Source organism: Oncorhynchus mykiss, chromosome 10 (genome assembly GCF_057628025.1).
Source record: "Oncorhynchus mykiss isolate SJ-2025 chromosome 10, ASM5762802v1, whole genome shotgun sequence".
NCBI lineage: Eukaryota > Metazoa > Chordata > Actinopteri > Salmoniformes > Salmonidae > Oncorhynchus > Oncorhynchus mykiss.
The window spans coordinates 6,967,501-6,982,641 of record NC_143031.1 but is presented as its reverse complement, the minus strand read 5'-3'; the positions used below and the strand labels follow the sequence as shown (position 1 = coordinate 6,982,641).

The 15,141-nt window shown below is 49.1% G+C and overlaps 1 protein-coding gene and 1 long non-coding RNA gene across 18 annotated transcripts in view; one reads left to right on the top strand and one right to left on the bottom strand.

The window, feature by feature from the left end:
* Positions 1–15,141, top strand: part of LOC110519104 (phosphatidylinositol-3,5-bisphosphate 3-phosphatase MTMR4) — a 123,129-nt gene that overhangs the window by 15,978 nt on the left and 92,010 nt on the right. For 12 of the 17 annotated variants that reach the window (XM_090188848.1, XM_090188850.1, XM_090188849.1 and 9 more), the window contains exon 2: positions 1,546–1,647. In XM_090188848.1, coding sequence (XP_090044974.1) covers positions 1,615–1,647 — 33 coding nt within the window. In that variant the 5' untranslated portion in view covers positions 1,546–1,614. Of the gene's footprint in view, positions 1–1,542; positions 1,648–8,099; positions 8,583–15,141 lie in introns of those variants that run through there. The other 5 variants (XM_090188847.1, XM_090188839.1, XM_090188838.1 and 2 more) reach the window with 3 other exon arrangements.
* Positions 3,608–5,321, bottom strand: LOC149979926 (uncharacterized). Its single transcript, XR_016484094.1, has 2 exons — positions 4,863–5,321; positions 3,608–4,027 (listed from the first exon to the last, which is right to left on the bottom strand). It is a non-coding gene; the product is annotated as an uncharacterized LOC149979926 (long non-coding RNA).

Below are 15,141 nucleotides of genomic sequence, written 5' to 3'. Positions count from 1 at the left end.
ACCATCCCTACGGTGAAGCATGGCGGTGGCACCATCATGCTGTGGGGATGTTTATCAGCGGGACTTGGAGACTAGTCAAGGTCGAGGGGAAAGATGAACGGAGAAAAGTAAAGAGAGAAATGAGATGACCTGCTCAGGACTTCAGTTTGGGGTGAAGGTTCACCTTCCAACAGGACAACAATCTAAGCACACAGACAACGCAGGAGTGGCTTCGGGACAAGTCTCTGAATGTACTTGAGTGGCCCAGCCAGTGTTCGGACTTGAACCCAATCGAACATCTCTGGAGAGACCTGAAAACGGCTGTGCAGCGATGCTCCCCATCCAACCTGACAGAGCTTGAGAGGATCTACAGAGAAGAATGGGAGAAACTCCCCAAATACAGATGTGCCAAGCTTGAGGCTGTAATCGAAGACTTGAGGCTGTAATCGCTGCCAAAGGTGCTTCAACAAAGTATGTAAATGTGATACTTAAGTTTATATATATATTTTTTAATAGATTTGCAAAAATGTCCTGTTTTTGCTTTGTCGTTATTAGGTATTGTGTGAAGATTGACGAGGGGGGGGGGGGGGGAATCCATTTTAGAATAAGGCTGTAACGTAACAAAATGTAGATAAAGTCAAGGGGTCTGAATACTTTTCCGACTGCACCGTAGGTCGATGCACTGTAAGTCGACGTTATCTTTTCTACATACTTAATATCTGGTTTTTAAACTGAAAGAGTTTTTCCATCCTGAGAATGTATTTAAAAAAAAAAAAAAATGCTTAGGTGGCCCACCCAAGACTTTTTCTATGCAGATAACATCCTGGGGTCTTGTTTCTGCCCAATCATTTCAGCTCTGTTTGTCTTGACCACTTAAGGCCATGTCTCAAGGCCAGTGAAGTATAAACACATGAAATACTAAATGCCATAGCTGAGTCGTGAGCACATAAAGGTTGCAAAAAATTAAAATTTAGTTTGCTTAATTTCAGTATGTGACAAAACAAGCAATGTGTAGAGAGTCATTGTACCGTCTAAAGTGCTGTGAAATATCTTTTCAATAACCCAAAATATTGTATTTTCAGCTGTTTGAAGCTGGTGTACAAAACCGAAAGTATAAGACACAAAATTATTTAAACTTAGAAATGGAGCACATAGAACAGATCTACCGCTTATTAAGACTTGCTTTCAATGAGAATGACAGATCTACAACTCACATTTCTATGCGAATTTGATCAGGCCGCCCAATAACTCACATATTGCAGCTTTTAAAGATCTCTAGTCTACTTCCTGTAAAATTTAGTCCTGATTTTTTTTTTTTTTTTTTTTAGTTTACCACCTTTCACACATTTGACCAAATGTTTGTTTTTACTCTCACATAAAGAGCTGTTAGTAACTTTTTAATGATGGGTTGTGCAGTGTCTCTCTCTCTCTACCCAGGCTGTAACACACACTCTCACACCCCTCTAAGTGTGTGTGTGTTTTTCCCCTATCAATGTCTTAACGCTGTGGGTGTGTATTTACTCTCCCAAACACCGTGTGTGTGTGTGTGTGTGTGTGTGTTGGCAGGAGACGTCGCTGACTCAGCGGAGCCCGGTAGAGGGGAGGAGAGACTGAGGGAGCTGGAGAGAAGCCAGTATGATTGGTGCAGAACAACAGACTGACAGCATGGTGAGCCAATCAGAGGGAGAGGGGGAAGCTTATTCTTCTTCCTCTTGACGTTTCTCACACGACTACAACACATTTAGTTAGTTACATCCACATTTAGTTAGTTACATCCACATTTAGTTAGTTACATCCACATTTAGTTAGTTACATCCACATTTAGTTAGTTACATCCACATTTAGTTAGTTACATCCACATTTAGTTAGTTACATCCACATTTAGTTAGTTACATCCACATTTAGTTAGTTACATCCACATTTAGTTAGTTACATCCACATTTAGTTTTCACATCTCTAAACCAAGTGGAGGATATTCTTCTTCCTCTTGACGTTTCTCACACGACTACAACACATTTATACTTCTATGCTTCAGTACTGAATGATACAGTGATGTAAATTGATAGACCTGATAACGTTTATTGTTTTGAAATCTTACTTGCGTAATGGCATTGGCTTCTCGGTATGTCATTGATTTATATAGCATCTGACAATCGTCACCTTTAAAAAAAATTTAAAAATATTGCAGCCGTTTTCACATCCCTAAACCAAGTGCAGGATATTCTTCAAATGTTTCAATTAACTTCCCACTAAAACGTGCTGTGTTGGGAAGCCAATAGTACACCGGTCTTAGACCTGTCCCCGATTGGCTCTTTTCCATCACAGCGTGAACACACCCCCATCATGACAGACAGAACCGAAATAATTCACAATTCTACATCGCCCTCACAATCATAAACACCCTGAGGACGGAGTAGTGGTCTGGGGGCCCGAGACACGGCTGTATAATATCACTAATCTATAGTCTAGGGGTGTGTTCCCTTAGAAATCAAACGAAACGCGGCGGGACCTACCTGAATTTTGTCCAATAGAAAGTTTAGCTTTCGTTGCAAACTGTTACAGTAATGAATGCACCCTAGGCCTCATGGGGCCATAGGAACTGAGCAGAAGCTGTGACTTTCCAACATGACTGTTTCAAAAAAAACTGTCTGCACATGACATAGGCCACACCCACCTCTGTGAATAAATTAGCAAAACGTTCTAAACCTGTTTTTTGCTTTGTCCTTTGTCCTTCATTTTTAGAATAAGACTGTATAACGTGACCAAGTTGAAGAAGTCAAATGGTCTGTGTACTTTCTGAATGCACTGTGTATCAGGAAGTATACACCCTTAGCAGCAGAAGCTTAGAAACGGCGCCCTCTTGTGGGTGATTTTATAGGTGATCGTTTCAAAAGCAGTCACCGTTTTGGTACGACTTCTCAACACACACTTCTTCCGTCTAGAAAAAGTGACATAGATTGGGTGGCCTGCAGATTTGAATACTTCTCTATGGAGCTGTTTTCATATGAAGACATGACCAATCTACCACCTGTCTCCTCAGAGGACTCCCAGTAGGAATGTATTGATGATTTGAGGTATCGAGTCACTGTGTGGTCCATTTACAGTTGACCTCCCAGCATATCCCAACTCCACCTAAAGTCCCGTGGTCTTGACTCTGCTGTAGTTGCGTAACTGTGCGGGAGTTTTGTAAACGAGAACCCTCCTCCACCTGCTAGACATAAGAGACAATGATAATACTTTATCAGCCTGGTAACTGTCAACAGCTACACACACATTCCATGTGGATGGATGGATGGCCGGCCTCCTTTCCTAAAATAAAACTGTGGAGACACCGGATACAGGAGGCTATCTGGAGCTCACCGTCTGACTGCTTTGGGTAGGCCGAGGGAGGACGAGAGAGACACACACACACACACACACACACACACACACACACACACACACACTAAGCCACAGTGTGGAGAGTCGGTCAGTCACGCCAGCAGACAGGAGAACCCCAATGTGCTCTCTAACCCTCTCCGATATGATACATAGGGACACATTGACAGTAACACATTGGTCACACACAGGAGGTTATAATCCTGTGTGTGATATCTACAGTACCAGTCAAAAGTGTGGGCACAGCTACTCTCATTCAAGGGTTTTTCTTTATTTGTACTATTTTCTACTTTGTAGAAATAATGGTGAAGACATCAAACTATGAAATAACACATATGGAGCCATGTAGTAACCAAAATAAAGTGTTAAACAAATAAAAATATATGAGATTCTTCAAAGTATCCACACTTTGCCTTGACGACAGCTTTGCACACTCTTGGCATTCTCTCAACCAGCTTTATGAGGTAGTCACCTGGAATGCTTTTCCAACAGTCTTGAAGGAGTTCCCGCATATGCTAAGCACTCTGCGGTCCAACTCATCCCAAACCATCTCGATTTGGTTGAGGTCGGGTGATTGTGGAGGCCAGGTCATCTGAGGCAGCAATCCATCACTCTCCTTCTTGTTCAAATAGCCCTTACACAGCCTGGAGGGGTGTGTTGAGTCATAGTCCTGTTGAAAAATAAAAGTCACACTAAGAGCAAACCAGATGGGATGATGTATTGCTGCAGAATGTTGTGGTAGCCATGCTGGTTAAGTGTGCCTTGAATTCTAAATGAGTCACCAGCAAAGCACCCCCACACCATCCCATCTCCTCCTCCATGCTTCACGGTGGGAACCACACATACGGAGATCATCCGTTCGCCTACTCTGCGTCTCACAAAGACAGGGCTGTTGGAACCCCAAATCTCAAATGTGGATTCATCAGACCAACGGACAGATTTCCAGCAGTCTAATGTCCATTGGGGCGGCAGGGTAGCCTAGTGGTTAGAGCGTTGGACTAGTAACCTCGGCCCATCCAAAGCAGTCAGACGGTTACAAGTTCAAACCCCTGAGCTGACAAGGTACAAATATGTCGTTCTGCCCCTGAACAGGAATAACCCACTGTTCCTAGGCCGTCATTGAAAATAAGAATTTGTTCTTAACTGACTTGCCTAGTTAAATAAAGGTCAAATAAAAAAATTGCTCTTGCTTGGGTCAAGAAACAAGTCTCTTTTTCTTATTGGTGTCCTTTTTAGTAGTGGTTTCTTTGCAGAAATTCAACTTTTCTCTCTTCTCTTTTCTCTCCTCTCCTCTTTCAAGATGACAGAGCCAACCATCTAATCTCTTGATGTATGCAGTGAAAAAGCACTTTAGCTTAATCTGGTCCCGTTTGCCAGTTGCCTGCCCCTCTCTGTTTGACGTACATTACGGCTGTAGTCGTTTCCATACAGCAGCACATTTTAAGATAATGAAACGATGTCATTACAACGGAAGGCCTCCCATACCCTCCCCGCCCCGCCCCTACCTCCTAGCTGGGTGTTCTGAGGTTTTCCTCTCTGTTAGCCAGTCACGATCCACCGAAACAGGCTCTCTGTCTGCGTGCATCTGCCCTTCTGGTTTACGACGTCCACATACCAGGCTCTGTCTGCTCCCAGCAGAACGCGGCGCAAAAACGAATGTCCGCTCGCGTACTCCCTCAAAGACCTTCACTTACAAAACCAGAAACTGCGGTATTACTGTTTTTTTATTTTTTTTTCTCTCCCTCAAAATAGTCCTAAATTTAACGTAAGATTAATCAAGAACGCTACGTAATACATTTAGTCTTAGTTGCAATGTTGTATTTCTCAAATGGAAAAAAAAAATAGTGCATGGGAAAACTAGTCTCTCCTTGAATGACAGCAAGCAGTCGAGTCAACAATCCTGTCCATAGTTCCCACTCCTACTAGGAGTAGTGCTGTTGACCAATCACCGACGAAAGGGGCATAGACTTCGGCTACCGAACTTGCACTTGCTTTAAAAAACAAAATTTTGTGTGTGTGTGTGTGTGTGTGTGTGTGTGTGTGTGTGTGTGTGTGTGTGTGTGTGTGTGTGTGTGTGTGTGTGTGTGTGTGTGTGTGTGTGTGTGTGTGTGTGTGTGTGTGTGTGTGTGTGTGTGTGTGTGTGTGTGTGTACGAACAGCTTAAAATAAATCCAGAACACCAAAGCAAACGTCACCATTTTATAATATGTGCACAGAGGCACACCACGTTTCCCCTGGGGAGCAGGGGACAGGCGTTAGGGACGCAGTGTACACTCACACCCTCCCCTAGGGAGCAGGGGACAGGCGTTAGGGACGCAGTGTATATAAGTAGTGTACACTCACACCCTCCCCTAGGGAGCAGGGGACAGGCGTTAGGGACGTAGTGTATATAAGTAGTGTACACTCACACCATCCCCTAGGGAGCAGGTGACAGGCGTTAGGGACGTAGTGTACACTCACACCCTCCCCTAGGGAGCAGGGGACAGGCGTTAGGGACGTAGTGTACACTCACACCCTCCCCTAGGGAGCAGGGGACAGGCGTTAGGGACGTAGTGTACACTCACACCCTCCCCTAGGGAGCAGGGGACAGGCGTTAGGGACGCAGTGTACACTCACACCCTCCCCTAGGGAGCAGGGGACAGGCGTTAGGGACGCAGTGTACACTCACACCCTCCCCTAGGGAGCAGGGGACAGGCGTTAGGGACGTAGTGTACACTCACACCCTCCCCTAGGGAGCAGGGGATAGGCGTTAGGGACGTAGTGTATATAAGTAGTGTACACTCACACCCTCCCCTAGGGAGCAGGGGACAGGCGTTAGTGACGTAGTGTATATAAGTAGTGTACACTCACACCCTCCCCTAGGGAGCAGGGGACAGGCGTTAGGGACGCAGTGTATATAAGTAGTGTACACTCACACCCTCCCCTAGGGAGCAGGGGACAGGCGTTAGGGACGTAGTGTATATAAGTAGTGTACACTCACACCCTCCCCTAGGGAGCAGGCGTTAGGGACGTAGTGTATATAAGTAGTGTACACTCACACCCTCCCCTAGGGAGCAGGGGACAGGCGTTAGGGACGTAGTGTATATAAGTAGTGTACACTCACACCCTCCCCTAGGGAGCAGGTGACAGGCGTTAGGGACGTAGTGTATATAAGTAGTGTACACTCACACCCTCCCCTAGGGAGCAGGCGTTAGGGACGTAGTGTATATAAGTAGTGTACACTCACACCCTCCCCTAGGGAGCAGTGTATATAAGTAGTGTACACTCACACCCTCCCCTAGGGAGCAGGCGTTAGGGACGTAGTGTATATAAGTAGTGTACACTCACACCCTCCCCTAGGGAGCAGTGTATATAAGTAGTGTACACTCACACCTTCCCCTAGGGAGCAGGGGACAGGCGTTAGGGACGCAGTGTATATAAGTAGTGTACACTCACACCCTCCCCTAGGGAGCAGGTGACAGGCGTTAGGGACGCAGTGTATATAAGTAGTGTACACTCACACCCTCCCCTAGGGAGCAGTACTGCGGCTCACTCAGGCAGCACCAAGGAGACCCTCAGGAAGGAGGGGGTGGGGGGGGGGCAGGGCTGCTGTTAGAATGCTGTGTCACTGGAGCTCTCTGCGTGGGCTTCCCCTCTCCTCATCCCTCCATTCTCTGATCCGTCCGTCCCTATCACACTCAGTCAATCGCTGCCAACGGGGTGGTTTGAAGACACGCACACTAACAGCAACAGTGTCTCTTTTTCTGATGCAGAGGTGTCAATGTAGGGGGGGGGGGGGGGACCTTGTGAGAAAGGTGTTCCATGTGAAAACATATTTCTGATCGTGTGTGTGTGTGTGTGTGTGTGTCTACCCCTGAGTAGTGCTTGAGATGGTTGAAGTGCTGTAGCATCCTCAGGCTCTGCCATGCGTTGCTGTGGTACATGTTGCCATGGTGCATGTGGGTGTGGTACATGACGACATGGTACATGCTGTGCTGCTGTGGTACATGATGTGCTGCTGTGGTACATGCTGATGTGGTAAATGTTGCTGTGGTGCATGCTGCTGTGGCATATGCTGTGGTGGTACATGTTGCTGTGGTACAGAATGCTGTGGTACATGCTGCTGTGGTATATGGTACATGCTGCTGTGGTACGTGGTACATGCTGTGGTGGTACATGATGCGCTGCTGTGGTACATGCTGCTGTGGCATATGATGTGGTGGTACATGTGGATGTGGTACATAATGCTGTGGTACATGCTGCTGTGGTATGTGGTACATGCTGCTGTGGTACATGCTGCTGTGGTATGTGGTACATTCTGCTGTGGTACATGCTGCTGTGATACATGCCGCTGTGGTACATGCCACTGTGGTACATGTCGCTGTGGTACATTCTGCTGTGGTACATGCTGCTGTGGTACATGCCGATGTGGTACATGCCGCTGTGGTACATGTCGCTGAGGTACATGTCGCTGTGGTACATGTCGCTGTGGTACATGTCACTGTGGTACATGCCGCTGTGGTACATGCCGCTGTGGTACATGCTGCGCTGCTGTGACACGTTGCCGAGGAAGCTGCCTGCCTGCGACGAGATGGATCTCGGTGAAGGGTGAACAGGGATGGAGTGGGGAAGGGAGGGAGGATGTGATAGCGGGGGGGGGGAGGAGGGAGAGAGCACGTGATTGGGTGAGGTAGGAGATGCGCATGGCATGGTGATGGGTGGAGCTTAGCATCAGGCAATTCCTCCTCTCTCTCTTGCTCTCCATTCCCTCCTCTCTCTCATGCTGCATTCTCTCTCTTCCTGTCACGTCTAGTAGGTCCGCCTGCTTCCCTTCTTCCTTTCCTTCCTCCTCTCCTCTTTCTGGACTATTTCAGTGGACTCTGTCGTTCTTACAGACTATCCACTTCCTTCCCGACTCAGTCTGAGCAACAGAGGGTCTTTCCAGGCACCTGCGCTCCCTCACTCTGTTTTCATCCATCTCTCTCTGGGGGGGGGGGGAGTGGGGGGAGGGGAGGACTGAGGTTGGGGGTGTGTCGCACCACTGTCCCGGAGCACCTCCTGAGGTACGAGCGGGGAGAGGAAAAGCGGAGTGGAGGGAGGAGGATGGTGAGGAGGGTAATGCAGGCCCGTGGTGCTCCCTTCATTCTCCATGCTAATGTTCTTCTGTAGACTGTGTGTCTGGAGACAGCCCTGTCTCTCATCATGAGCCTGGCAGACCGGGTCGCCTGCTCTTTGCTCAACTGCTTTGTAAGTGGCTCTATGGCCCCTTTTTTTCAAATTCTTGTGTGTGTGTGTTTTGTGCACAAGTTTCTATCTCTTTTGTGTGTGCTACTCTCCTTCCTGTGCAGCGTGTGTTTGTGGGTGCGGGGGGGGGGGGGGGGGGGGGGGTTCTCACGGAGCCCTGTCAGGGGGGTAGAGCTCCAATAGAGAAGTGACTGTTAGCCTAGCCTACCTAGCCTCTCTAGTAGAGAGTGGAGCGACTGGGTTAGCCTACCTAGCCTCTCTAGTAGAGAGTGGAGCGACTGGGTTAGCCTACCTAGCCTCTCTAGTAGAGAGTGGAGCGACTGGGTTAGCCTACCTAGCCTCTCTAGTAGAGAGTGGAGCGACTGGGTTAGCCTACCTAGCCTCTCTAGTAGAGAGTGGAGTGACTGGGTTAGCCTACCTAGCCCCTCTAGTAGAGAGTGGAGCGACTGGGTTAGCCTACCTAGCCCCTCTAGTAGAGAGTGGAGCGACTAGGTTAGCCTACCTAGCCCCTCTAGTAGAGAGTGGAGCGACTGGGTTAGCCTACCTAGCCCCTCTAGTAGAGAGTGGAGCGACTGGGTTAGCCTACCTAGCCCCTCTAGTAGAGAGTGGAGCGACTGGGTTAGCCTACCTAGCCCCTCCAGTAGAGAGTGGAGCAACTGGGTTAGCCTACCTAGCCTTTCCAGTAGAGAATCAAGTGACTGTGCTAGTCTACCTAGCCTCTCCAGTAGAGAATAAAGTGACTGTGCTAGCCTAGCCTACCTAGCCTCTCTAGTAGAGAATGGAGCTACTGGGCTAGCCTTTCCAGTAGAGAATAAAGTGACTGTGCTAGCCTAGCCTACCTAGCCTCTCCTGTAGAGAATGGAGCTACTGGGCTTGCCTCTCCAGTAGAGAATAGCGCGACTGTGCTAGCGTACCTAGCCTCTCCAGTAGAGAATAGCGCGACTGTGCTAGCGTACCTAGCCTCTCCAGTAGAGAATAGCGCGACTGTGCTAGCGTACCTAGCCTCTCCAGTCGAGAATAGCGTGACTGTGCTAGCCTAGCCAGGCTTAGAAGGCTGTGTTGTATTAATACAGCAGGAGTCGTGTTATAGCGACGTATGAGGAGGAGAAGCGAGACTGTGACTGTGCTAGCCTACCTAGCCTCTCCAGTTGAGAATAAAGGGACTGTGCTAGCGTACCTAGCCTCTCCAGTAGAGAATAAAGGGACTGTGCTAGCGTAGTAGCCAGCCTCTGAGCAGTAGCGCTTGATCTGAGTCGTGCTGTAGGGATGTACCGTGTGAGGAATATAAATAATACATGACTAATGTTACAGCAGTTGCAGGCAGGTGGTGGTGGTTGGAGGGTACTGTTCTCTGATAGCAGGCGGTGGTGGTTGGATGGTACTGTTCTCTGATAGCAGGCGGTGGTGGTTGGATGGTACTGTTCTCTGATAGCAGGTGGTGGTGGTTGGATGGTACTGTTCTCTGATAGCAGGTGGTGGTGGTTGGATGGTACTGTTCTCTGATAGCAGGTGGTGGTGGTTGGATGGTACTGTTCTCTGATAGCAGGTGGTGGTGGTTGGAGGGTACTGTTCTCTGATAGCAGGTGGTGGTGGTTGGATGGTACTGTTCTCTGATAGCAGGTGATGGTTGGATGGTACTGTTCTCTGATAGCAGGTGGTGGTTGGATGGTACTGTTCTCTGATAGCAGGCGGTGGTTGGATGGTACTGTTCTCTGATAGCAGGTGATGGTTGGATGGTACTGTTCTCTGATAGCAGGTGGTGGTGGTTGGATGGTACTGTTCTCTGTTAGCAGGTGGTGGTGGTTGGAGGGTACTGTTCTCTGATAGCAGGTGATGGTTGGATGGTACTGTTCTCTGATAGCAGGTGGTGGTGGTTGGATGGTACTGTTCTCTGTTAGCAGGTGGTGGTGGTTGGATGGTACTGTTCTCTGTTAGCAGGTGGTGGTTGGATGGTACTGTTCTCTGTTAGCAGGTGGTGGTGGTTGGATGGTACTGTTCTCTGTTAGCAGGTGGTGGTGGTTGGATGGTACTGTTCTCTGATAGCAGGCGGTGGTTGGATGGTACTGTTCTGTTATTCGATGCTGCTGATGTGTACTGTCTGCAGTTTCTCTGCTCTGGCACGTGGCGGAGGGGAGGGGGTGGGGAGGTAATGGGAAGGGGGAAGTAATGGTGAGGGGAGAGAGAAGTGGTTGGTCTTCTTTGTAATCAGTCTCTGTACTGAGCCAGGGTCTCTGTCTCAGTTACTTAAAATACTTGACAGGTCTTGAAAACAATATAGTTGAAGCTCCTCATCGGGCTTTTACCAGGCCACTTCTCCTCATCGGGCTTTTACCAGGCCACTTCTCCTCATCGGGCTTTTACCAGGCCACTTCTCCTCATCGGGCTTTTACCAGGCCACTTCTCCTCATCAGGCTTTTACCAGGCCACTTCTCCTCATCAGGCTTTTACCAGGCCACTTCTCCTCATCAGGCTTTTACCAGGCCACTTCTCCTCATCAGGCTTTTACCAGGCCACTTCTCCTCATCAGGTTGGCTTTTACCAGACCACTTCTCCTCATCAGGTTGGCTTTTACCAGGCCACTTCTCCTCATCAGGCTAGCTTTTACCAGGCCACTTCTCCTCATCAGGTTGGCTTTTACCAGGCCACTTCTCCTCATCAGGTTGGCTTTTACCAGGCCACTTCTCCTCATCAGGTTGGCTTTAACCAGGCCACTTCTCCTCATCAGGCCTTTACCAGGCCACTTCTCCTCATCAGGCCTTTACCAGGCCACTTCTCCTCATCAGGCTTTTACCAGGCCACTTCTCCTCATCAGGCTTTTACCAGGCCACTTCTCCTCATCAGGCTTTTACCAGGCCACTTCTCCTTATCAGGTTGGCTTTTACCAGGCCACTTCTCCTCATCAGGTTGGCTTTCACCAGGCCACTTCTCATCAGGTTGGCTTTTACCAGGCCACTTTTATCAGATCAGTGCAATGAAGGAGATGAGGAGAGGACAGATTTTTTTTGGGGGGGGGGATTGAGAGAGAGCCCAGTTCAGCCCAAGGTCCTCAGGTTAATCTCATCTGTGCTCTCCAAACCCCCCCCCACCAAAACCACTCACAAGCCCATAGTGAGCTCTGATTGGCTAAGGCGCTGCATTATGAAACTGAATAGTTGGTTTCATAATGTCCCTGGCTGGCACCAGTACCAGAGCTTTTGCTTTTGGTATTGCCAACACAAATTATTTCCAGAGTTTCTAGCACTCATCTGCTAGCTTGCATCAAACATTTTATTTTGGCATACCAATAAATTATTATTTTTTTGAAAACTCCAGTCCCCCCAAATCCCCATCCATCTCTCCTCCTCTTCCTCTGACTTGGTTTCTGCTGCAAATATATTCATTTTGCCAAATTGAGCCAAAAAAATACTAATTTAATTGATTCATTTTTGTTTCCAAGAATCAGGTGCAATTCTAGCTCTCTGTCCTCTGTGTTGGCTAAGTGAATCAGAAGGAGTGCAACTGGAGCTCTCCCTCTCTGTCCCTGGCCTGCACCCGGGAGAGCTCCCCTTCTGCCCCTGGCCTGCACCCGGGAGAGCTCCCCTTCGGCCCCTGGCCTGCACCCGGGAGAGCTCCCCTTCTGCCCCTGGCCTGCACCCGGAAGAGCTCCCCTTCTGCCCCTGGCCTGCACCCGGGAGAGCTCCCCTTCTGCCCCTGGCCTGCACCCGGGAGAGCTCCCCTTCGGCCCCTGGCCTGCACCCGGGAGAGCTCCCCTTCGGCCCCTGGCCTGCACCCGGGAGAGCTCCCCTTCTGCCCCTGGCCTGCACCCGGGAGAGCTCCCCTTCGGCCCCTGGCCTGCACCCGGGAGAGCTCCCCTTCTGCCCCTGGCCTGCACCCGGGAGAGCTCCCCTTCTGCCCCTCACCTGCAACTGGGAGAGCTCCCTCTCTGCCCCTCACCCGCACCCGGGAGAGCTCCTATCAAGTGGCTCCCTGACTGACCGGCACCTTTGGCTACAAGCCCTGTGAGCGCCTGCTAGCAGCTAGGTCCTGGGCAGTTTTCAGTTCTCTTGCTCTCTCTCCCTCTTCACGTGAGAGAGCGCACATCTTGCGCTCGCTCGCTCTCTCGTACTCCCTTTCTCACACTCGCACACCCACACTCGCACCCTCCCGTTCAAGGCTAGAAATTTGTAATGATTGTGAGTGAATGGTAGCAGTGCAAAGTTTTTACCTAAATTTGATTTGTGAACTACTCCGTGAACACACAACTACTTTACTATCATTCTGTTAATTTAGACGTTTTATCTACAGCCTCTCTATTCATGGATGTCCTGACCTCTGGTCACGTTTCACTGCTAATCCCGTAGAATTAGACACGGCGCTGGTCCAATGAATGTCTTTAACTTTCCCATCTTCAAAGGCACTTTAGGCTACCTTTTAGTTTTTCCTGATTGTTTGTGCGCTTTCTGTTCCTGTTTGGAAAAAGTTGCAATAGCCAATGGACAAGGACAACAACAACAAGGACACCCGAGGTCACGGCACAATTGCATTCCCATGTCCAGGGGTGCGATCATTACGCCACTCTGCTGCGAAATGTTTTGCAACAAACCGTTTACTCCAAATGAAGAAAAAAAAAAAGTTTCTGTTGGACAAATTCTGGTTCTGTTTGGACTGTTTGCTTCTGTTTTGAGTCTTAAACGGTTGTCAGTTTTCGTAACTTGTCCCTGTCGTTGATCCATGATGTCACAGGTAGTAGAATATCCAGGCATTCTCTCGGAGGTCTCTGCATTGTCCCTGTCGTTGTTCTGATGGGTAGATTATCCACTGTGACGCGGAGCCCTATGACCTCAACAGGTTTTTAACACACAATCACTGCACATTGCTGCGTGTATGAATCAACAAAAGAGTTGAGGCTTTTTCTCGAAGCCAGGGGGAGGTCCTTTGTTCAATAAGCAATCAGCCCAACCCATGACGTAGCTGCATCTCAGTCTGGTGAAGCCCTCTAGGAACACACTGGTCTATGAAATACTAACAACCTCTGGGGAGAGGAGGAGGAGGAGGAGGAGGAGGAGGACTAGGTGAGTGGGTGTGATTCATCTGCCGCTCTGCCATCCGTCCCTAAACTGGGCCTCCCACTAGTCTGCCCACTGTTGCCGACGCTGGGACAATCCAGTCTGGGCCTCCCACTAGTCTGCCCACTGTTGCCGATGCTGGGACAATCCCCCTTAGCACTTTCTCTGGTGCTCTGTCTGTATCCTTCTTCTCCATTTTATCCATCTTGCTTTCTTGCCATCTCTATCAGTCTGAATCTCACCCACTTCTCTCTGTGTGTTTTGCCTCGGTACGTATGAGCAGAGCTCTCCTGTTTCACTGGAACAGGCCGGCATAGACATGTACTGTAGTCATGAACTCAGCAAGAAAATGAACTTTCCTCTTTCAGGACCCTGTCTTTCAAAGATAATTTGTAAAAATTCAAATAACTTCACAGATCCTCATTGTAAAGGGTTTAAACACTGTTTCCCATGCTTGTTCAATGAACCATAAACAATTAATGAACATGCACCTGTGGAACGGTCCTTAAGACAGTAATAGCTTCCAGACGGTAGGCAATTAAGGTCACAGTTATGAAAACTTAGGTCACTAAAGAGGCCTTTCTACTGACTCTGAAAAACACCAAAAGAAAGATGCCCAGGGTCCCTGCTCATCTGTGTAAACGTGCCTTAGGCATGCTGTAAGGAGGCATGAGGACTGCAGATGTGGCCAGGGTACTAAATTGCAATGTCTGTACTGTGAGACGCCTAAAACAGCGCTACAGGGAGACAGGACAGACAGCTGATGATCCTCGCAGTGGCAGACCACGTATAACAACACCTGCACAGGATCGGTACATCCGAACACCATACCTGCGGGACAGGTACAGGATGGCAACAACAACTGCCCGAGTTACACCAGGAATGCACAATCCCTCCATCAGTGCTCAGACTGTCCGCAATAGGCTGAGAGAGGCTGGACTAGGGGCTTGTAGGCCTGTTGTAAGGCAGGTCCTCACCAGACATCATCGGCATCAACGTCGCCTATGGACACAAACCCACTGTCGCTGGGCCAGACAGTTCTGGCAAAAAGTGCTCTTCACTGACGAGTCGTGGTTTTGTCTCACCGGGGGTGTTGGTCGGATTCACGTTTAACGTCGAAGGAATGAGCGTTACACCGCGGCCTGTACTCCGGAGCGGGACCGATTTGGAGGAGGAGGGTCCATCATGGTCTGGGGCGGTGTGTCACAGCATCATCGCACTGAACTTGTTGTCATTGCAGGGAATCTCAACGCTGTGTGCTACAGGGAAGATCTCCTCCTCCCTCATGTGGTACCCTTCCTGCAGGCTCATCCTGATATGACCCTCCAGCATGACAATGCCACCAGCCATACTGCTCGTTCTGTGCGTGATTTCCTGCAAGACACGAATGTCAGTGTTCTGCCATGGCCAGCGAAGAGCCTGGATCTCAATCCCATTGAGCACGTCTGGGACCTGTTGGGACCTGTTGGATCGGAGGGTGAGGGCTAGGGCCATTCCCCCCATAAATGTCCAGGAAC